Source organism: Ursus maritimus, unplaced genomic scaffold (assembly GCF_017311325.1).
Source record: "Ursus maritimus isolate PB19 unplaced genomic scaffold, ASM1731132v1 scaffold_14, whole genome shotgun sequence".
NCBI lineage: Eukaryota > Metazoa > Chordata > Mammalia > Carnivora > Ursidae > Ursus > Ursus maritimus.
In genome coordinates this window covers 63,805,933-63,828,678 of record NW_024423786.1, presented here as the reverse complement: position 1 = coordinate 63,828,678, position 22,746 = coordinate 63,805,933, and the positions used below count along the sequence as shown (strand labels likewise).

Here is a 22,746-nt window from a genome sequence, read left to right as displayed (position 1 = left end):
ACCTGGAAGTCTGTTTTATTCCCCAGGTTAGGGGAGTTTTCAGCTGTTAATTTCTTCAAATAGATTTTCTGCCCTCTCTCTCTCTTCTTCTTCTGGCAGACGAATCTGCTCCTGGTCCCTCAGTACAATCCCTCCCCACTGTATGTAGGCCCTCTACCTTTGTTCAGAAGCTGTTTGGTCAGCCCTCACCTCCTCTTCAGGAGGAATTGTTCTATATATAGGTGTAGATCTGGTGTGACTGTGGAGGAGTTGAGTTCAGGGTCTACTTACATCACCATCTCAGACCCTCCCCTTCCCCCATCTTTTAGGGTTGGTTTGTTGGTGACAAGTTCCATTATGATTTTCCTTCATCTGAAAATGTCTTGATTTCCCCTTCATTCCTAAAATACTTTCTCTGCATGTAAGATCATACTCTGTGTGATACCCCACCAGAGGGAGATAGCATAAGGAACTCTGCATATGGATTTCTCCTGACTCTGCCATGCCTTTTTCTTCTGTGATCCAGCTGTGTATATATTCTTACTGTCCCATGATAACAATCTCAGTCATATGTATAACTATGTGCTGAAATCCAGTCTTCAATTGTGGGAGCGATCTGGAGACAGGATCCCCGACACAACAGCATAGTGTTACATCTTGTTTATCTGTTCTGACAGTTCTAATCAGTAATTTGGATGGTTGGACCATTTATATTTAATGTAATTATCAATATGACAGAGTTTAAATCTACCATTTTCTTCTTATTTTAGTGGTTGTGCTAGGGCAGAGGTTGGCAAATTTCCTGCTAAGTGTCACACAGCAAATACTGTGGGCTTTGCAAGCCACACAATCTCTTTTGCAGCTACTCATCTCATCAGTTATAACCCCAAATCAGCCATACACAACATGTAAATGGTTGGCCATATTCCGGTAGATGCTTCCTCACAGAAACAGGCTGTGGGCTGGATTTGGCCTGCGTGCCAATAGTTTTAGCTGACCCCTCTGCTAGGATTTACAGTCTATGTCTTTAAGTTATCACAGTCCACCTTCAAATAATACTTATGCCACATCACGTACAGCGTAACAGTTGTTTTCTCCCGTCTCATTTTTTATGCTGTTGTTGACATACATTTTGGTCCTATATGTTATAAAGCCCAGAGTAATTACTACTTTTCTTTTAAAAAGTTAATTATTTTTTAGTTTTTATGTGATAAAGATGTCTTTACTACAACTCACGTATTTACCATCTAGGGAGATAGTCATTACTTTGTGTAGATCCAGATTTCTTTATGGTATCATTTTCCTTCTGTCTGAAGAATTTCTTTTAACATTCTTACATTTTAAGCCTGCTGGATATGAATTCTCTCAGTTGTCTGAGAACATGCTTATAGGCATACCTCAGAGATACTGTGGGTTTGGTTCTGGATCACTGCAAGAAATTGTATGCTGCCATAAAGCGAGTCAGATGAATGTTCTGGTTTTCCAGTGCATGTGAAAGTTATGTTTATATTATACTGTAATCTAAGTGTGCAGTAGTATTATGTCTAAAAAAACAACGTATATACCTTAATTTAAAATAACTTACTGCTAAAAACTGTTAAGCATCATCTGAGCTTTCTGCGAGTCCTCATCTTTTTGCTGGTGGAGGGTCTTGTCTCAGCCTTGATGGCCGCTGACTGCTCAGGGTGGTGGCTGCTGAAGGCTGGGGTGGCTGTGGCAGTTTTGAAAAGTAAGATAACAGTCATGTTTGCTGCACTGATTGACTCTTCCTTTCATGAACGAGTTCTCTGTAGCACACGATGCTGTTTGATAGCATTTAACCCACAGAACGTCTTTCCAGATCAGAGTCCTTCCTCTCAAACCCTGCTGCTGTTTTACCAACTAAGTTCATGGAATATTCTCAATCCTTTGCTGTCATTTCAACAGTCTTCACAGCATCTTCACCGGGAGTAGTTTCTATCTCAAGAAACCACATTGTTTGCTCATCCATAAGAAACAGCTCCTCATCCATTCAAGTTTGATCATGAGATTGTAGCAGTTCGGTTACGTGTTCAGGCCTCAGTTCTGATTCTAGGTCCCTTGCTGCTTCCACCACATCTTCAGTGACTTCTTCCATAGAAGTCCTAACCCCCTCAAAGTCATCCATGAGGGCTGGAATCAAGTTCTTCCATACTCCTGCTCACACCTCTTCCCATGAATCACAAATGTTCTTGATGGCATCTAGAATGGTGAATCCTTTCCAAAGATTATCAATTTCTTTTGTCCACATCCATCAGAGGAATCACTATCTATGGCAGCGAGAGCCTTACGAAATGTATTTCTTAAATAGTTGAAATGACTCCTTGATCCATGGGCTGCAGAATGGATGGTGTGTTAGCAGAAGTGAAAACAACATACATCTCACTGTCCATCTCCATCAGAGCTCTTGGGCAACAAGGTGCATTGTCAACAACCAGTGATACTTTGAAAGGAATCTTTCTGAGCAGTGGGCTTAAAATATTCAGTAAACTATGTTGTAAATGGATGTGCTGTCATCCAGGCTTTGTTTTTCCATGGATAGAACACAGGCAGACTAGATTTAGCATCATTCTGAAGAGCCCCGGGATTCTCAGAATGGTACACGAGCACTGGCTTTCACTTAAAGTCATCAGCTGTGTGAGCCCCTAATGAGAGTCAGCCTGTCCTTTGAGGCTTTGAAGCCAAGCCAGGCATTGACTTCTCCTCGCCAGCTGTGAAAGTTCTAGATGGCATCTTCTTCCAATAGAAGGTTGTTTCCTCTACACGGAAGATCTGTTGCTTACTGTAGCCACCTTCACTAGTTATGTTACCTTTTCTTCTGGAGAACTTGCTGCAGCTTCCACATTAGCACTTGCTGCTTGACCTTGTCCTTTTATGTCATGGAGACAGCTTCTTTCCTTAAACCTCCCGAACCTACCTCTGCTAGCTTCAGACTTTCTTCTGTGGCTTCTTCACCTCTCAGCCTTCATAGAATTGAAGAGCATTAGGGCCTTGCTCTGGATTAGGCTTTTGCTTAGGGGAATGCTGGGGCTGGTCTGACCTATGTAGACCACTACAACTTTCTCCCTTTCTCTCTTTAAGACGTGGATAGTGGGGCAGGCTGTGTGTGGGGGGCAGGGAGTATGTGGGAAATCTCTGTATGTTCCTCTTGATTTTGCTGTGAACCTAAAAACTGCTCTAAAAACACAAAATCTTTTTTAAAAAATGCCATACACTTAATTTTTAACACCATTTGGAAGTCTGAAATCATTTTGCTAGAGGAACATAAAATGTGTAACTTGGCTTTCTTAAAAATTTCTCACATCTGCTTATAATATGATGGTAATTCATTCTGATCATGATTTTGCATTTGCTAATTGAGTGTGGGAGTGACAGAGACTTCGAGAATGTACTGTCTCTGAGGTTTTGCCAGTTTGAGAGTGAAGAACAATCTAGGAAAAGAGGAAACCATTCACCTTATATTTGGTTTCTGAAGTCAGTATTCCTGTGACCCTGAGCTGAAGTAGAAATGACTCAATTTCATTGTAGGGGCTGAGAAGAAATGAGAGAACCCCACTGCAAATTCACTAAGTGCAAGTTGCGTCCCTTTCTTAGGTGAAAGGGAAAGTATAGACTCTAGGCCAGCATTTCCCGAAAGCTGTTCAGCAAACATCAGTTTCTTGGGGTGTTTCCAGATTGGCTGTGCTGGGCAGACCGGAAAGTTCTGTGGCCAAGCTCTGGGCAAGTGGGCCCTTCCTAAAGACTTCAGCTGTACTATCATACAGAAGCCTGTTCACATTTGTTCACACCTCGTGCCCGGATACTCTGAACACTGGTTAATACCTGTATTTACTTGCTAAAAGTCAACTAAGAGAAAACTTACCAAGAAAACACTGAACCCCTCTCGTAGGAACATACTGCACCTCAGGGTCCTGTGACTTGGTTGCTGCGTGTCAGCAAGGCCGGTGAATCTGGGAGAACTAAAGGCGAAGGTGGGGGACCCTTATTGTACATCTAGCTGGCTGTGACCTTAGCCACTGTATTCATCCCTATAAAAACATGCTTTCTTAATCTTGAGTAAAAACCTTATTTTTCCTATAGGTCTTCATTCTTTGAAGTCAGTGAGCTATTACTATTATTTTTTTGATAAAAAAGCTCAGATTCCTAGGCTGCAGTCCAAACCTAGGGACTCCAACCTCCAGAGGGCCAGGAACGTCCATTTGGCAAGGGCACCTCTGATACATCTGAAGCAGCCTCTGTGCTGGGCTCACAGGCTACGACGTGAATGGTTTCCTCTTTTCCTGAATTGTTCTTCACTCTCAAACTGACAAAACCTCAGAGATAGTACATTCTCGAAGTCTCTGTCACTCCCACGCTGGCATTCAGTCCAGTGGGGGTCGGCAATACCCACGTCCTCCTCCTCGAGGGGCTGAGGCCGCACCCTGTCCTGACGGTCAGGCCCTATCTGCTTTTCCTTCCCTATGAAAATGGTCTTTGCAACCAGCTTTCATTTCTCTCGAGCACAGGAGGGGAGGGGATGGGGAGGGAAGTGGGAATGATATGGGCCGCGCCCCTTCCAGTCTGGCTTCCAGACCGAGGGTGACTGCAGCCCATCCGGCTGGGTCTTCTGACCGAGTGCTGGAAGAGCCGAGGGCATGTGGGCCAGGGCGGCTGCCCGGTGAGTGGTGACTGTAAGGCGTCAAAGGGTCAAAGCAGGGCCCTGTCAGACCCACGCTATCCAGTCAGCACAGGTCAGAGTGAAGAGCTGGAGTAGCTCTGCGAGTCAGCAAGCTGGACTTCAAGTTTGAGCATCCTTCACGTACTTAGAAACAGATTCTGTGAATTCGCCACTGGTAGCTTAGGGGAAAAAAAAAGTCTGATGTCCTAAAACATCTGACTAATCAAAAACGATTCCCGGGACGCCTGGGTGGCTCAGTTGTCCGTGTCTGACTTCAGGTCATGATCTCGGGGTCCTGGGATTGAGCTGCGGAGAGTCGGCTTGTCCCTCTCTCTCTGCCTCTCCCCCTGCTTGTGCTCTCTTTTCATATGTGGCCTTTATTATGCTGAGGTAGGATTCCTGTAACCCTACTTTGTGGACGGTTTTTTAAAAAAAAATCATGAATCGATGTTGTGTTTCGTCAGGTGCTTTTTCTGCATCTACTGAAACGATCGTGTGGTTTTTATCCTTCTATTTATGTGATGATGTGTCATGTTGATTTGTGAACCCTGAACCACGCCATCGCAGGAGTAAATCACACTCGATTGTGGTGAATGATTTATTTAATGCATAGTTGGATTCATGAGAATTTTTGCATCTGTGTTCATCAGAGGTATTGGCCTTTGGTTCTGTTCTTACGTAGTGTCTTTATCTGGTTTTGGTATCAGGGTAATGCTGGCCTCATAGAGTGAATTTGAAAGTTTTCCCCTCTTCTATTTTTTTGGAATAGTTAGAGTAGAACAGGTGTTAACTCTTCTTTACTGTTTGGTAGAATTCACCTGTGAAACCATCTGGTCCTCCACTTTTGGTTTTTTGGGGGGGGAGTTTCTTGATTAGTGGTTCAATTTCATTGCTGGTAATTGGTCTATTCAAATTTTCTCTTTCTTTCTGGATTCAGTTTTGGGGGGTTGTATGCTTCTAGGAATTTATCCATTACTTCTAGGTTGTCCAATTTGTTGGCGTATAATTTTTCATAATCTCTAACAATCCTTTGTATTACTGAAGTGTTGGTTTTTATTTCTTTCATTTCTGATTTTGTTTGAGTCCTCTCTCTCTTTTTGAGAGAGAGAGCGTGCGTAAGTGGGCTGGGGAGGAGGAGAGGGAGACAGAGAGGGAATCTTGGCATGGAGCCTGATGTGGCGCTCGATCTCATGACCCTGAGATCATGACCTGAGCTGAAATCAAGAGTTGGACGCTCAGGACGCCTGGGTGGCTCAGTCAGTGAAGCGTCTGCCTTCAGCCTGGGTCATGATCCTGGGTCCTGGGATTGAGTCCCATGTCGGGCTCCTTGCTCAGCAGGGCGCCTGCTTCTCCCTCTGCCTCTCCCCTCTGCTCCTGTTCTCTCTCTCCCTCTGACAAATAAATAAAATCTCAACTGACTGAGCCACCCAGGCACCCCCACCTCTCTCTCTTTTTTAAATGGTCTGCTAAAGGGTTATCAATTTTGTTGATCTTTTAAAGGAACAAGCTCCTGGTTTCATCGATCTGTTCTATTATTTTTCTTTTTCACTGTTTTTAGTTTCTATTTCTTTTATTTCTCCTCTAATCTTTGTTATTTCCTTCTTTCTACTGGTTTATTCCTCTTTTACTAGCTCCTCTCAGGTGTAAGGTTAGGTTGTTTGAGATGTTTCTTTTTTCTTGAGGGAGGCCTGTATTGCTATAAACTTCCCACTTTGAATTGCTTTTGCTGCATTCCAAAGCTTTTGGATTGTGTTTTCACTTTCATTTGTCTCCATGTATTTTTTTTTAAAGACCTTATTTATTTGAGGGAGAGAGCCTCGTGAGCACACAGGCCAGGGGGAGGGGTAGAGAGAGAAGCAGACTCCGCACTGAGCAGGGAGCCCAGTGCGGAACTCGGTCCCATCATGACCTGAGCCAAAGGCAGACGCTTCACCGACTCAGCCACCCGGGTGCCTGTCTCCAGGTATTTTTTGACTTCCCCCTTGATTTCTTGGTTGACCAATTCTCCAGGTATTTTTTGACTTCCCCCTTGATTTCTTGGTTGACCAATTCATTGTTTAGTAGCATGTTATTTACCCTCCATGTGTTCTTCCCAGATTTTTTCTTGCGGTTGATTCCTAGTTTTGGAGTGTTGTGGTCAGAAAAGATGCATGGTATGACTTCAGTCTTTTTGAATTTGTTGAGATTGGTTTTGTGGCCTAATACGTAATCTACCCTAGAGAATGTTCCATGTGCACTTGAAAAGAATGTGTATTCTGTTGTTTTAGGATGGATTGTTCTGAATGTATCTGTTAAATCCATCTGGTTGAATGTGTCATTGAAAGCCACTCTTTCCTTGTTGACTTTTGTTTGGATGATCTATCCACTGATGTTAGTGGGGAGCTAAAGGTCCCTACTATTATTATACTACCACTGACTACTTTATTATTAACTGTTTTATGTATTTGGGTGCCCCCACGTTGAGTGCATAAATTTACAATTGTTGGGGCGCCTGGGTGGCTCAGTCGTCAAGCATCTGCCTTCGGCTCAGGTTATGATCAGGGTCCTGGGATCGAGCCCTGTGTTGGGCTCCCTGCCCAGTGGGGAGCCTGCTTCTCCCTCTCCTCCCTGCTGTGTGCTCGCTTGCTCCCTCTCTAATAAATAAAATCTTAAATATTTACAATTGTTATATTTTCTTGTTGGGTTGTCCCCTTTATGATTATGAAGTGGCCTTCTTGTCTCTTGTTAGTCTGTTTCAAAATCTAATTTGTCTAATATAAGTATTGCTACCCCACCCTTCTTTACGCATCCATTTTTAGGATAAACGCTTCTCCATCCCTTCATTTTCAATCTGCATGTGTCTTTAGATCTGAAATGAGTCTCTTGTAGGCAGCAAATAGATGGGTGTTATTTTCTTATTTATTCGTCACTCTGTCTTTTGACTGGAGGGTTTAGTCCTTTTACATTCAAAGAATTATTCGTAGGTATGTATGTATTGCCATTTTGTTCTTTGTTTTATGGTTGTATTTATATTTCTTCTCTGTTCCTTTCTCCGTTGGCTTTCTTTAGTGATATGCTTGGGCTCCTTTCTCTTTCTGTTTTGCATATCTGTTCCTGGGTTTTGACTTGGAGTCACCATGACGTTGGTATAGAACGTCTCCTGCCTATAGGGGTCTGTAGGAGAGAGACTGATGGTCGCTTCGGTTTGACTTCTCGAAGCACTACTGTTTTTACTCCTTTGTCCTCCATGTTTTAGGTATGTGGTGTCATACTTTATATCCTTTTATCTTGTGAATCCCTTGAAAGATTTTTATAGATTTAGTTAATTTTATTGCCTTTGTTTCCTCCTTTTCTTATTCCTGCTTATGGTCCTTCCTTTCTACCCAGAGAGTCCCCTGTAACATTTCTTGTAAGGCCGGTTTAGTGGTGACAATTCCTTTAACTTTTGTCTGGAATACGCTCTCTCTCCTTCTATTCTGAATGACAGCCTTGCTGAGTAGAATATTCTTGGCTATAGATTTTTTCCTTTCAGCAAGTTGACTATATCGTGCCGCTGCTTTCTGGCCTGCAGAGTTCCTGCTGAAAAATCCACTCATAGCCTTATGGGGTTTCCCTTGTAGAGAGCTGCTTTCTTTTGCTGCTTTTAAAATTCTCTATCACTACTTTGTGTCATCTTAAGTACGTGTATCTTGGTGTGGACCTCCTTGGGTTGATTTTGTTGGGATTTCTGTTTCCTTCCCCAGATTCAGAAAGTTTTCAGCTATTATTTCTTCAGATAAATTTTCTGCCCCCTTTTCTCTCTCTTCTCCTGGGAGCCCTCACTTCTTGAATGTTACTACGCTCGATGGTGTCGCTGAATTCCCTGTCTTTTCTTATTTTGCATAATTTTTTTCTCTCACCTGCTCAGCTTGATGACTTCATTCCTTTACTTCTTCCCTCCTGCCGTTTATTCTCTCTAGTGTGTTTTTAATGCCATTTATCGTGTTCTTTTGGTTCTTTTTTGTCTCATCGGTAAGGGTCTCACGGATGTCCTTCACCTTTTTCTCAAGTCCAGTGAGTAGCTTTATGGTCATTACTTTCAATTCTGTCAGGCTTACGACTCCTGTCCGTTCCGCTTAGGTCTCTCTCTTGCATTTGGGACGTGTTCCTCTGTGTCCTCGTTTTATGTTTGTGTCTGTTTCTCTGTGTTAGGAAAGTCAGCTGCGTCTCCTCTCTTGAAAAGTGCCCTGTTCGCCGGAACCTAGTGCTTCAGGGGTGTCTCCTCCATGTGTGATGCGTGTGCCTTCCTGTGGGGGCTGAGCCGCCCTTCAGTCCGGTCTGCAGTGGCTCTCTTTGCCTGCTGCAGCCAGGTTTGGTCCATGTCCTGTTAGCGGCCAGTCTGGGGCCACCTTGGGTTTGAGTTGAGTCAGACCGGGCGTTCACCAGAGATGCAGTGGCACCAAATGGCGGCGCGGGTCCTCCTGTTTGCTCGAGAGCTTTCACGGGGGGGCTGCCGTCTGGTGGATGGCCATGTTCCCCAACGCGGCGCGGCAAGAAATCACTTTTGAGTGGTGCTGGCCGGACTGCAGATTGAGGAGAAGGGAGGAGGCTGCTGACACACTGCTAGCTTTGAGGTACCACTTTGGGTGGGCTCTGGCCCGGAGTGTACTGGGCGGGGGGGGGGTGGGCAGATCCACGGCGTGTGTGGGGTGCGCAGCGTTGGCAAGGTTTATGCGTTGGTTCTCTGCGGGAGGGGACCTGCCACGGCCCTGGGGACGAAGGCCGGCCGGGTTGGAGGGGGTGGATCTGCGAAGTGCGTGAGTTGGGGGAGACGTGGTCTTAGCTGGTCTTCCGACTGAGGCAGTCCAGGCTGGAGGCCGGGGGGCGCCGTGGAAGCACATTAGGTAGTGAATGTCCCCGCTCTGGTTCCCGTAGGCGTTGGTGTGGTTATGCTGGAGGGCAGGGGAAGGGAAGTGGCACCTGGCAGCTCCTTTGTTCCTGGAGGAGTCTCCCTGGCATCGCTGTCCCTCCAGACTTGCTCTGAGATCAGTGCATGACTCTCCGTCCCGTACGCCCCCGGCATTTTTCTAACGGCTGCCTCGATGTTGTATCTGCACCGGCCGGCCCTTTGTTGTGCTGTCGGCTTAAGGGTGGGGACTCCGCTGCCCCCTGGCCTTGGCTCTCCCAGGGCTGAGCCTGCTGAACTGTAAAATTCCAGGGTTTCCGTCCCGCCGGTCAGACAGACTTCTGTAGTTCAGCCTTTCTGGTTTCGAAGCCAGGTGTTGCGGGGAGTTGTCCTGTGAGGCCTGGTACGCTAGTCTGTTTGTCCCTCTTTGCTGTGTCCATGGCTGCCTCCCTCCCGTGGATGGCCACAGCTGCTTTAGCTCCCCACTGGTCTTCACCCTTCCCACCCTCTTTGCCGCGGCCTCCTTTAGTTGTGGAGTCCCTTCTGCTAGTCTTCGGGTCATTTCTGACACTGCTGCATCACCTAGTTGTATCTGTGGGCGAGGTGAGCTTAGGGTCCTCCTACTCCACCGTCTTCCCAGCCTCTTTCCTAAATATGGTGTTTGATTTATGCTCCAGAGTATCTCAGTTTGGACTAGGCACACTGTATGTGCTAACCTATCACTGGCCACTGTAGACAGTGAAGGTCCAGGAATCTAGCTTCTCATAGAATTCTTTTACCTAGCAGAGGATTTTCTGGGCCCACTGCCATCAGTATATGGCCCTTTGAAAGTTATACCCAGTTGATATAAAGAAATTGGCCTTGAGGAGTTTTGTACATCAGGCTTCTGTGCATTTGGTTAGTGGGAGTCAGTACCTTTGAGCAGTCAGCTTGGAGTACTTGCAGAACCTGTCTTCACTGTGTAAGGTAGGAGCCAGATTTCTTACTGTGGTGAACTCCCAAGGCAGTTCCTGTCTGTGGGAACATGGTTGTGGCCAACTGACCTGTCTTCGGTGCCTGCGCTGTCTTCCTCTACCACTTCTGTGTGCTTTGAGCTCCTGTAGTCCTCAGCTGTAGCAGACTGTGCCTCTCAGTTCAGCTGATACTTTGTGGGAGGCAGCCTTATGGTTTCCCATCCAGCCAATTATGAATGGCTACAAATAAAAGTTTATCATAAATGCTAAGAGTATGACTTCATGATTAAAAAAAGTTAGACCTCTTCTAACTTTGGTGCCCCATGTGGGCAGAGCGTTTGGGTTTGCCTGTCTGATGTGCTGGGTAGTGAGAGTTGCCCTCTGTCCTCCTGCGCGCCACCTGACCCACTCCTAGAACTTGAAAGTGACTGTTCAGGAGAACCTCAGTCCGAATGTCCCCTCTGCCCCTGCCAGGTGAGCCGGTCAGCAGAGCCAGCCCTGTGTCGCACGGTGGCCGGGTGGGAGGCCAGGAGCTGAGCAGGCGCTCGCTGCTGCGATGTCAGACACCGCGCAGTGGGGCCCTCCGCGTCCCTCCCCTGCCAGGCCGTCCTGTGGACCCTCCCGTTCAGGTCACTCCCATCTGCTGCTGCCTCTCCTTTCTCTCTCCCCTAGACTTAAAAACTCTCCCTTCCCTGAACTCTGCTGCCATCCACTCGCATGCTCCTTTCCCCATCTTTTTCCTCCATATGCTTGTCTTTTTTTTTTTATGTTAGTCACCATACAGTACATCCTTAGTTTTTGATGTAGTGTTCCATGATTCAGTATTTGCGTATAACACCCAGTGCTCCATGCAATTCGTGCCCTCCTTAGTACCCATCACCAGGCTAGCCCGTCCTCCACCCCCTCCCCTCTGAAGCCCTCAGTTTGTTTCCCGGAGTCCACAGTCTCTCATGTGTCATCTCCCCCTCTGTTTTCCACCCCCTTCATTTTTCCCTTCCTTCTCCTAATGTTCTCCCTGCTATTCCTTACGTTCCACAAATAAATGAACCATATGATAATTGTCTTTCTCTGCTTGACTCACTTCACTCAGCATAAGCTCCTCCAGTCCCGTCCATGTAAATGGTGGGTATTCATCCTTTCTGATGGCTGAGTCATATTGCATTGTATGTATGGACCACATCTTTATCCATTTGTCTGTTGAAGGGCATCTCGGCTCCTTCCACAGTTTGGCTCTGGTGGACGTTGCTGCTATGAACATTGGGGTGCATGTGGCCCTTCTCTTCACTACGTCTCTATCTTTGGGGTAAATACCCAGTAGTGCAATTTCTGGGTCATAGGGTAGCTCTATTCTTAACTTTTTGAGGAGTCTCCATACTGTTTTCCAAAGTGGCTGCACCAGCTTGCATTCCCACCAACAGTGTAAGAGGGATCCCCTTTCTCCACATCCTCGCCAACATTTGATATTTCTTGCCTTGTCAATTTTTGCCATTCTAACTGGCGTAAGGTGGTATCTCAGTGTGGTTTTGATTTGAATTTCCCTGATGGCTAATGATGCTGAACATTTCTCATCTGTTAGCCATTCACATGTCATCTTTGGGAAAGTGTCTGCTCATGTCTTTTGCCCATTTTTTGACTTGTTTTTTGGGTGTTGAGTTTGAGAAGTTCTTTGTAGATCTTGGATACCAGCCCTTTATCTGAAGTGTCATTTGCAAATATCTTCTCCCATTCCGTGGGTTGCCTCTTAGTTTTGTTGTCTGTTTCCTTGGCTGTGCAGAAGCTTTTTATCTTGATGAAGTCCCAAAAGTTCATTTTTGCTTTTGTTTCTCTTGCCCACCTGCTTGTCTTAACAGCGTGCTTCACAAACGACCCATCACCACAATCACCTGGCCGCTGCTTAAAAATACAGGTTTCCAGGTCCCGGCCACAGTGGTGGGATTGGGACGTGTGCTGTGAGAAATCCCCCGGGGGGTCTGATGAGCAGGCCATGAGACTGGGTTTAGATTTTAAAATGCCTGTTCTCCAGCTCCCAGGGGGACACAGCTGTCCTGACTGCCTGTCACCATATCACACTGACTCACCTGACTGGACCCTGTGCTCTGGCCAAAGCAGGTGACTCGGCACCTCTGGAAGATTCTTCTCCTTGTCCCCATTCATTGTAACCCCCCCCACCCCCCCGCCCATTCTCCACTGGGCCCTCCCCTGATGCCACAGATTTTTCTTCCTTTCTTTCCCCACATCTCTCTGGGTGCCTTGTGTTACGATCTGCCTGCCTGCCCGCCCGTTCTTCCGAGGCCGTCCTTCTGGACAGGAAGGCTCCCCTCTCGGCCTCCCTGCACCTTCCGGCGGGGAGTGCTCAGACCTGCCTGAGGAGCTCAGCGGTCAACTTTGCTTGAACTAGACCGAGAGCAAAGAGAAACTTCCTCACCTGCCCCCTTCATCTTCACCCAGGCACACTCTGATTCATGACCCCCGACTGCGGCCGCGGCTCTTGGAAGAAAAATGAGTGAATTGGAAGGCAGATGGGTAAATAGACTGCACCAAATTGCACGGACTTGATAAGCTGAGCTTGCAGCAATCCTCCTCGAGGTCATTACCAGTAGAGACCTGCGTACGGCCGTAACGGAGCCGCATGATGTGGCCCGCCAAGTCCTCCTCTACGTTCGAGATCGCCCTATGGAATGTTGTATTTCATTCGACTACAAGCTGGTACATAATTTGGAGACATGACCAAATACTATCTTCAACATCACTTTCTGTCCTTTCTCCTTCCCTCCATCTCTACCAGGGAGGAGCAGGAAATTAACAGATTAAAAAAAAAAGGCCCACTAACGTAGCGTTTGCCGTCTTGTTTCGTAGTTTCTAGGCGACTACTTGTGACAAAGCGCACAGCTGTTTCTCCTGCGCCCATGTAAGTGTGGCGGTGTTAACTCCGAGCTACAAAACTGGGTTCTCCCCTTCCCTCCGTCTGGGGCCACAGTTCTGTTAACGAACGTGCCCGTGTACACTGACGACAGTCCCCTTCCTCAGCTGCTGAGGCAGCAGGACCCCCCACGTACCTGTCGTGGAGGCGCACGGTGGTCCCAGTGCTTCTCTGTGAGGCTCTGGGCCAGGCCCCTGACACACTTACCTTCGGGCACAGGACGTAGACTTGTTTAAGTAACTGGGGGCAGAAACAGACTCTGCCGTTGCTCAAGAGAAACGAGAGTCTGTCAGTGTCTTGGATCTTCCCTACAACCTCGACTTCGTAAAAGCTGACCATTCTTTCCCCTGGTGGGGTGATGATAATTATCAGCTAATACTTTGGGGGTACTTACAACACGCTAGGGATTGTTCTGAACATTCGATGTAAATGAATTTCCTTCCTCCTTCCCCAGAGCCTTATGAAGTAGGACCATCATCCCTCTTGCAGGCGAGGAAGCTGAGACACAGATCTAAGCCGCCTTAAGGCTACGCAGCGAGGAAGTGCAGGGGCTGGGGGGTGACCCCAAGGCCGTCTAGTTCTAGAACCTCTACTTTTATCCAGTGCTCCTTTGCCCCCACGAAAGCAACTTGACGCCAGGCTGTCAAAATTTTTGTCTGGCTTGCTCCTCAGAGGTTGATCTCCTCTGGCAGCTCACGTATGCTGACCAGCCAGTCTAGCACATTCTAACTTCACTACGGCTTCAGACTTTATAGAACTTGGGGTCTTAGCCTCCCTACAGCCCCGCCAGACCCTGGTTTCTGGGAGTGACGCCTTCTCGGGCATTCAGATTGCTATAGGACAACTCTCCAGGTCCCCGGAACCCCCCCCCGTCTCCCCGGGGGGGTCCAGCTGTGTCCTCTGGCCGTGCTCCTTACCTTTAAGCCGAGGTCCAGCTCCCGCAGCGAGCGCCGAATCTCCCTGGTGAGGACGTTCATGCGCTCACACTCCTGGAAGACGACGACGATGTAGGGGCTGCGCTCCTCCACTCTGGCCAGCAGCTCTGCCATGTTGAACTCGTCTGTCACTCGCTCCAGGATTTCTTCCAGGAGGGCCTTGACCTGCCCCGCCACGGGAAACACAGGGTTAGGAAGGGCTTCTAACTCTCCGGGACTGCATCCCCCTGTGCCACGGTGTGAAGATGGCAGTCGCCCACCCCCTTGGCCATACTCTTGCCTGCTTGCTCAGGTCAGCTGGGTCAGGCCTTGAGGCCCGACCGTGGGCTGACCAGCCGAAGAAGAGACCACAGGTGCCTTTCCAAGAATCGGGAGTTGGGAAAACCCAGAGGCTGACCCCGCTAGCTGTGGGGATCAAACTGGAGAGGCATAGGGTAGCCTAGGGCGGTCACTCCACGAAGCTGGAGTGATGAGCAGTGGTGATGAGTGTAGATATATGCACACTCTCCGTTCTGAGTTTCCAGGAGGCTGCACTGCACTTTCTGTCCTTGGGTCCTGGAAGAAGCATCCCCATCTATCATGTAAACCTCCTCCCAGCCCCACGATTCCTTGCACCACACAGACTGTCGGCTAATTAGACCAGGGGAGCTGGAACCACCATGGTCTCTCTCCCGGAACATTGGAACTGAAGCACTGAGATCCTGGGTTATTTTGGGGCAAGCACTTGGAGGCTGAGTCTGCCATTTTGAAGTAAATGAGTAAGCCCGGGAGGTCTGTCAGCAGAGAAAGAAAAATGGAACAAATGCAGACATAATAGAACATGTGGCTGGCGGCGGCGGGGGGGGCAGGCACCAGCGAGAGGGAGCCGGCCCTTCCTAGGTTGCGAGAGCTCGGGCTCCAGGAGCACCTGCTGGGTTGCGCGTTGTTCAACATCTCCTCTAACAGCTCCCCATCTCCACTTGTGAACTCCCCTCCTCCCCGTCGTTTTGGGGTCCCATCACAGGGCCCGGTCCTCCCACGATCTAAGTAGGCCAACCAGATCCTCATTCCCAGGAGCAGGAAAATGTGAATCTCAAGCCTGAGATTCAGGGACAGGACGTGGCTGGAGCCAGTGACCGAAGTGCCCTGACAGGACACTCTTCTTTCTCCCTGGGACCCTGGAGCCGCTGGGATTTCTAGCCTTTCTCAGGTCGATTCCTTTGACACAGTGGGCTCCTTCTTGCCTTTTCCAGCTAAACTCGTCTCGGTTGCATGCAACCAAAGACCCTTGGCTGAGTTAATACAGTTCTGTGTTACCCACGTGAGCATAAGCAAGTCAGCTAGGCCTCCATTTTTATCTATAAAAATTTCCAAGAGCCTCTCTCTCCACCTGCCCCCTCTCCCCCACCTCCCAGGGCCGATGCAGAGATCAAATCGAGGGAGCTGATGGATGTGGCGGCGTCTAAAGCAACACAGAACTACAGGAAGGATTATTAATATTCACTTCGCCCTGTATTGTTAACACACAATACAGTCTCTAGGAAAAGAGCTGATGTCTGAAAAAGGAAAGTAAAACCTCTCCCTGTCAAAAGGGGGCTCTGGTGCTGTCACAGCAAAACCAGAACAGAATTTTAACAGTACCTGAGAGCCGCTGCTGGGATAGAAGACAAATGGCTAAAATTATACCACATTTCTATCTCTGGAGCTGAATTTGAAGAAACAGCCCTGTATCAGTGAGCTGCCATTCGGACGCTGAGCACAAAGAGATGAAAAGGTTGTCTGGAGGCACTGTCCCCCAAATACACGGAACACGGAGAAACTGAGTTCTCTTCTGTCCTGATCAGGCCCAGCAGGGTTTGGAGACCAGGCCTGAGGACAGGGAGGGCCGCTGGGGGAGGGGGCAGGCGCACAGACCTGGGAGAAGCCCAGGACAGGGAGGGCTGCTGGGGGAAGGAGCAGGTGCACACAGACCTGGGGAGCCTAGGACCGGGGAGGGCCGCTGGGGGAGGGGACAGGCGCACAGACCTGGGGGAGCCCAAGGGCCCTTCAGATGGGAGGAGCGGGTTGCAAGGGATGTGGTCTAATTATTTCCACAAGCAAACTCTTTTTTTTTTTTCCTTTTTGCGAAATAAATGCTGACCATAAAAACCTAAGCATTACAGATACTGACAATATTAGGAACAAAATCCGGTCACGATCTTGCCTCTTCCCTCAAAGGTGGGAAAGACACTGTTAACCACTCTTGTCTTTGTTGATAATTCCTGCAGATGTCCTCACTGCGTGTAACTCTATCCATCAGGTATGGATGATGGTTATCTGTCCTATCTTCCTTCCTCTCTCCATCCCCTCCTCTGCCCCGTCTTTCCAGCTATCACTAATGGAGTCATACAACACTTGCCTTTCATCTTATAATAAATCCTGGACACATTTTCTTGTTAGTACATATAGATTTGTCTTTTTAAAAACCAGTATATATTTTATATATGTACTATGATATATATAATACATGTTATATGTACACATAGAATAGTATATAATATATAATTTCACTGTTTTGGTATGCCACAATTTATTATGTCCCTTCCCTTTTGATGGCTATTTGGTCTATCGTTTGTACTACTATAATCGATCCTGTGATAAATATACCATAAAATCTGTATACTATGGAGTGTTTCCACTGGTTGAATTCCTAGAAATAAAATTACAGGTAAAAAAATATATACATTTTAAATGTTAGTAGCTGTTGTTCTGGAAGTTAAACCCCCACCAACAGAGTTTTCTTATGCCCTCACCACTGGATACTATCGCTTTTAAAACTCTGTACCATTAAGTGAAAAATGATATTTCACATACCTTCATGTAGTCTGGAGTGACACTGAGAACTGTGCTACTTTTATCGGTCCTTCGTATTATCGTGTGACTTTGTGTCCCTCTGTCCCCATCTTCTGTTCTTCTCTTTCCCTCCACATGTAAGAACTCTTCATATATTAGCAAGATCTGCCCCCTTCCCAGTGTCTGTGCGGCAGTTTCTCCTCACTTGTCTTTGACTTTGTTCACGGTGTTTTTTGCTTTGCGGATCTTTTAAATTTTTCCAGTCACCAGATTTGTCAATCTTTATAGATCTGGAGTTGCTGTTTTAAGAAAGGTTTTAGAATGCCTTCCTCTTTGTACGATCATAAAAGCATTCACCCAGGTTGTCTTTCAGTGCTTTCTATGTTTTCATTTAAAAAATGTTTAAGTGTAGGGATGCCTGGGTGGCTCAGTCAGTTAAGCATCTGCCTTTGGCTCAGGTCATGGTCCCAGAGTCCTGGGATCGAGCCTCACATCGGGCTCCTTGCTCAGCGGGGAGCCTGCTTCTCCCTCTCCCTCTGCTTCTATCCCCGCTCATGCTCTCTCTCGCTCACTCTCTCAAATAAATCTAAAAAAAAGTGTTTCCGTGTAGCCATCTGAAAGGTTCTGTGTAAGGAGTCAGAGTACCTGTTTCGCTTTCCTCCAGACGACTGGCCACTCGTTCAACACTAGCGAAATCCAGTAGTCAAGGGCAAATGGGGGAGAAAGACCACCTCATCCCCTATACAGGAAGGGTGTACGTCCGAGGGAGGCCACTGGAGCCAGCATGACGGGCTGGATCGTGTCCCCCTAAAACTCCCATGTTGAAGTCCTACCCCCCAGTCCCTTAGAATGTGACTGTGTTTGGAGATGGGGCCTTTAAAGAGGCAATTCTATTAAAATGAGGCTATTAATGTGGCCCTAACCCAATCTGACTGGTATCTTTAGAGGAAGAGGACAGATGCACAGAGAGAGCATGAGCTCAGAGGGAAGGCCTCACGAGGCCACAGGAGACCACCATCCACAAGCCAAACAGAGAAGCCTCAGAAGAGAAGCGGCCTCGCCGACACCTTGACCTGGGACTCCAGCCTCCGCAAGGGTGGGAAGCTACACTTGTCCAAGCCTTCCGGTCCAGGGTACTTCGGGGTGGCAGCCTTGCAAACTACTATGGCCAGGTACCCCCGATGAGTAGCAGGCTCATGGGCATGACAGAAGCATTTGGGGACAGCACTTCCAGCTCAGGCCACCAGAGGAGCCCACGTTCCCGGCAAGAACGTCCAAGCTCGGGCTGAGGACCGTGGCGGATGGCCGTGGCTCCTCCCCAGCCGCAGCCCCGGCGCCTGGCAGCCCAGCGGCACGCCCGCCCCAGGTTCTCATGCAGATGCACATGGCAGAGAGCCGCCTCTGGGTCACCTCGGTGTTCTCTGCGCTCGCTATTTGCCACTCCCGAGCTGTCATGTTGGCGTGAAGGAGAAGGCGTGAGCACAGCGCTCACGGCCTGGCCGCACGAGCGGCACACACACGGTGCCCCGCATGGTGCGGTGCGTGCAGCCCAGTCACCCCTCAGCACGCACGCGTGTCATTTCTGGACCTGGACGCGGGAGGAGGACCTGCCGGCAACGAGAAGCTTCTCTGAACCCCGCCTGAAGAACCCTCAGTCTCTTCCTCGTAAGCCCTGGCCTTTTCACCCTGAGAGCAAGGAACGGCTTCTCATTCCACCTGCTTTGGCTTCTGGGCAACGTAACACTTCTTCTCTTCCTTTTGTTCTCAAATTCTGTCTGAGGCCACCGAACGTGGGATTGGCTGAGCAGTGTGATCTGGAACAGCTTTCTCGAGGGACGCTCACCTGTAGCCAGATCCCCGGAGTGCACGTGCCTGCGCCTGACCCCGGACCCCAGACACAGAATTCCAAGCTCCCAGTAAGATCTGAGAACGACCTTACGGCACCACTCCACACCTCTAAACAAAAGTCCGGCTCCTTTAATAGAGGCGGTGGGTTCCTAAAACCAGTCCCAGCTTCCTAACTTTTACCCTTCCAGGTATGTTTCCTTGTCAGCCCAGCTAAAGGAATCCAGGCAGCGCTGTGGAGCGGAGGTGGGGGGAGAGGAGGAGACCCTGGGAGAAATTTCACTGGGGCTCCTTCCTCTCCTGCCCTCCGCGGCACGCGCCCCAGGAGCAGAGCCCTCAGATCGCCTGTGGTGGTGTGACCTCACCCCAAACCCCACCCCAGTCTGCCTCGCGACTCCACGGTGCCCCTCCGCCTTCCTGACATTTCTGGAAGTCCTGTGCTCAGCCCTTACCTGTGTGTTGGAAGACTTTCTGATCCGATGGTGTTCACGCAAAGAGAAGGCATTTTTGTTTCAAAGAGTGACTACGCCAAGCGGGCATCTAGTTGGTGGGATGAGGGTGGCCCTCTTAAGGACCCACCCACCCGGCGCTGCTCAGTTCGCTAAGAAATCATGAGGGCCCCTTCCAGCTCCCCACAACACCACTGTTCCTGCCTTTCTTCCTTTTGGCAGAAAAATGGAATAGAAATGGTCTTTGGGTGAACTAGAAAAGCAAACCAAGGGATGCCTGGGTGGCGCAGTCGTTAAGCATCTGCCTTCGGCTCAGGGCGTGATCCCGGTGCTCTGGGATCGAGCCCCACATCAGGCTCCTCCGCTAGGAGCCTGCTTCTTCCTCTCCCACTCCCCCTGCTTGTGTTCCCTCTCTCGCTGGCTGTCTCCCTCTGTCAAATAAATAAATGAAATCTTAAAAACAAACAAACAAAAAAACAAACCAAGCTCAGTGGCAGCGCCCCAGTGACTAACCCGGACGACCGGTGCGGCGGGTCACAGCTACGCCACCACGTGTGAGTGGAAGGCGTGCAAGGCGTGGTCTGTGCTGCCAGCTCGGCCAGCAGGAGGAGCGTCTCCCTGTGCCATCCTCAGGCTCCCCAGAAGGAGCTCTGGCAACCCCCCCATACCTTTTCTTCCCTCGTGGCCCCTGCTCCGTCTCCGGCGTGGCCGTCCCGGGGCTGCAGCTCCAGCACCGTGCGGAAGAGCTTTTCCGAGGTCTGGGTCAGGAACCCGATCTCGGCATTGGGGTGCAGGCCATAGAGGTAGGGCGACTCTGCAGGCAGCTCGGCGTCGACGTACTGAAAGTCAAGGACGAGCTCACTGAAACACAAACCGAGACGAGTCTCCCGCCTCCCACTCTGGTTCATCGTCCGTGGGCCACTGCCGGCCTCAGGCACCCGCGTCCCTCTGGCCCTCCAGGGTGGCCTTCTGCTCACCAGCGCTGCTGTCGTGGGCACGCGCTCCACCTGGTGCACATCCCTTCTGCCTGCCTCGCCCTGACACCGTCTGTTACTGTGTGCCGGGCCAGTTTTCCAGAACTGCCAAGCCCATGCAAGCATGCTGTCCTTCTGGAAGCTTAGAGGACTTCATCTGTCTCCTGTCTCTGCTCCGCCTGCTCCCGGGTCTACACCTGTCCCTCCCTCCACACACAAGCCTTCCCAGAGTCCTTGAGAAATAATGAGCCCTACCCCGTGTCTTACTCAAGCCCTCCTAGGACCCCCGCCCTCTTGCCCTTAAATTCCTTTTCTCGCTTCTCCATTTATCTAAATCAGAGATGACAAACCCAAATGCAAACATGGGACCACGCATGTAAAATAAATGTGTGAATCGGGTGGTGGGACAAGGCGAGTTTTGCTGTGAACTGGGGAACTCCTGCCTCTGGCAAAAATTATTTGAATTAAGACATTTTTAAAATTGTGCATGGTGGGCCCCTGTTGGCTGTCCCTAGACAACTGTCCCTCACTTTCTTCTCCGAAGGTTTCCTGGGTACCCCTTCCAGTTCCTTCCATTACCGTGAGAAAGTGCCCCTCAAGGTGCGCTCCTAATTTGATTCTGATTTGCCGGTGTGGCCCCTAGTCTAAGTAAAAGCTGGCTCATTCCTTAGAGGCACATTTGTGTGTTACTTTTTGTATTTATTCCAGCCCCCAGCACACGCCTGAACTCTTGGTAGGTGCCCTGTAACCATCCATAAACTGGCGGATTAAAGAGAGACGTAAAGAAGATGAAAATCTGTCTCAGTCATTTGGAACTGTGCTGTTGCCATCCCCGACCCGAGCCTCTTGTCAGATGGTCCCGTGGACACTAGGGGGCGCTCCTGCACAAATTTCGCGGCCTTCTGCTCAAGCAGTTTTTAAAAATTCCTTTTCTTTAAATAGTCTTACTGTTTGAAATTTCTTTTCATAGGGTCAAGTTTTTCTGGATTGAATGACTTTGGCAGTTTATCTTTTTCAATTTTATGATTTTAAAAATACATTTATTTAAGTAATCTCTATACCCAACGTGGGGCTTGAACTTATGACACCGCAAGCAAGAGTTGCCCGCCCCTCCGACTGAGCCAGCCAGGCGCCCTTCTGTTTAAAATTAGAAACTTTTTTTTTTTTTTTTTTTGTTTAAAGTTTGTAGCTAATGTTTCTATGACTGATATTTCCCTTAAGTTAGGTATTCAGAGTTATTTTAGGCATGTTCAAAAGTCAAGCAACAAAAAAAGCTTTTTTTTTTTTTAAACTGTCTTTTAATATATCTCCCATGGCAGGCTAAATAGACAAAAGATGAGCCCCTTAAAAATAGCTGTGGTCATAGTAAAATGAGAACTCAAAGTAACAATATGGAAGAGCTCCCTGGGAATGTGTGTGTGTGTGAGGGGCGGGTGTGCCTGTGTTTACAAGAGCCGACAAAGAACAGGAGGGGTGAATGATCTGCCCACAAGGTCATGTCCCTCCGAAGATATTTAAAATCGCTAATATAAACTTTACTCAGAGTTGGCTAAATTCTTAAGCTGGAATTTTGCTCCTAATGGCTTTGTCAATATCTTGGATGAAAACAATCAAATGAATGCCCCCAATGTTATTTGTAGAAAAGAGCAATACATAGAATTATTGAGCCAAACATCAAGAATAGAAAGATCTCTGAAAGCTCAATTGTATCGCTACTTTGAGGCCGGGAATCCCACAGCTCTCATATCGAACAGGGCACACTTGGGGCTGAGAACCACACTCCATATAAGCTCTGTTCTATAGGCCATTCTTCCCTGGCCCTGTGCGCACATCCCCAGTCCTGCAGGACAGACTTGAAGGAAGACCCAGGTCCCGTATGAGCAGAGCCTTACCTGATGGTACCCAATGTAATCCAGGTTGCCCGGGAGTGGGAACCCTGGTGCCAGAGACAGCTCTCCTTCTAGCATTTCTGGTCTGATGAATTCCTCCAGATAGGTCCTGCAGAGTCTCCTGTCCCAGTCATCCGTGATATGGCCTCCATACATGATCTCTCCAAAGAGGTAGCGCAAATCATCATAGGGGACCTGAGAGACAGGGATGAAAGACCTCCACACAGACATCAGGCCTGCCCTGATGTGCGCGCAGAGCGTAAGCCGCGAGACAGGATGTTTCTCAAGATTAGGAGCGGTGTTGTATTCACCGGCACACCCCTGGTGCCCGGCAGAGTCAGGCGCGCCTGGGAGCTCGTCAAATGCTTGCAAAATTACACGCAAGGGTGAGGAGAGGCAAGGTGCCAACCGCCTTGCGTATATGCCTTCCCTCTTTCATGGTCATTAACTGT

General features: G+C 48.6%; 1 protein-coding gene across 1 annotated transcript in view; it reads right to left on the bottom strand.

The window, feature by feature from the left end:
* Positions 1 to 22,746, bottom strand: part of DNAH9 (dynein axonemal heavy chain 9) — a 312,417-nt gene that overhangs the window by 15,701 nt on the left and 273,970 nt on the right. The window contains exons 65-67 of the mRNA XM_040630049.1: positions 22,298 to 22,489; positions 20,100 to 20,270; positions 14,309 to 14,491 (exon numbers count right to left, since the gene is read on the bottom strand). Of these exons, the coding sequence (XP_040485983.1) occupies positions 14,309 to 14,491; positions 20,100 to 20,270; positions 22,298 to 22,489 (546 nt within the window). The remainder of the gene's footprint in view (positions 1 to 14,308; positions 14,492 to 20,099; positions 20,271 to 22,297; positions 22,490 to 22,746) is intronic.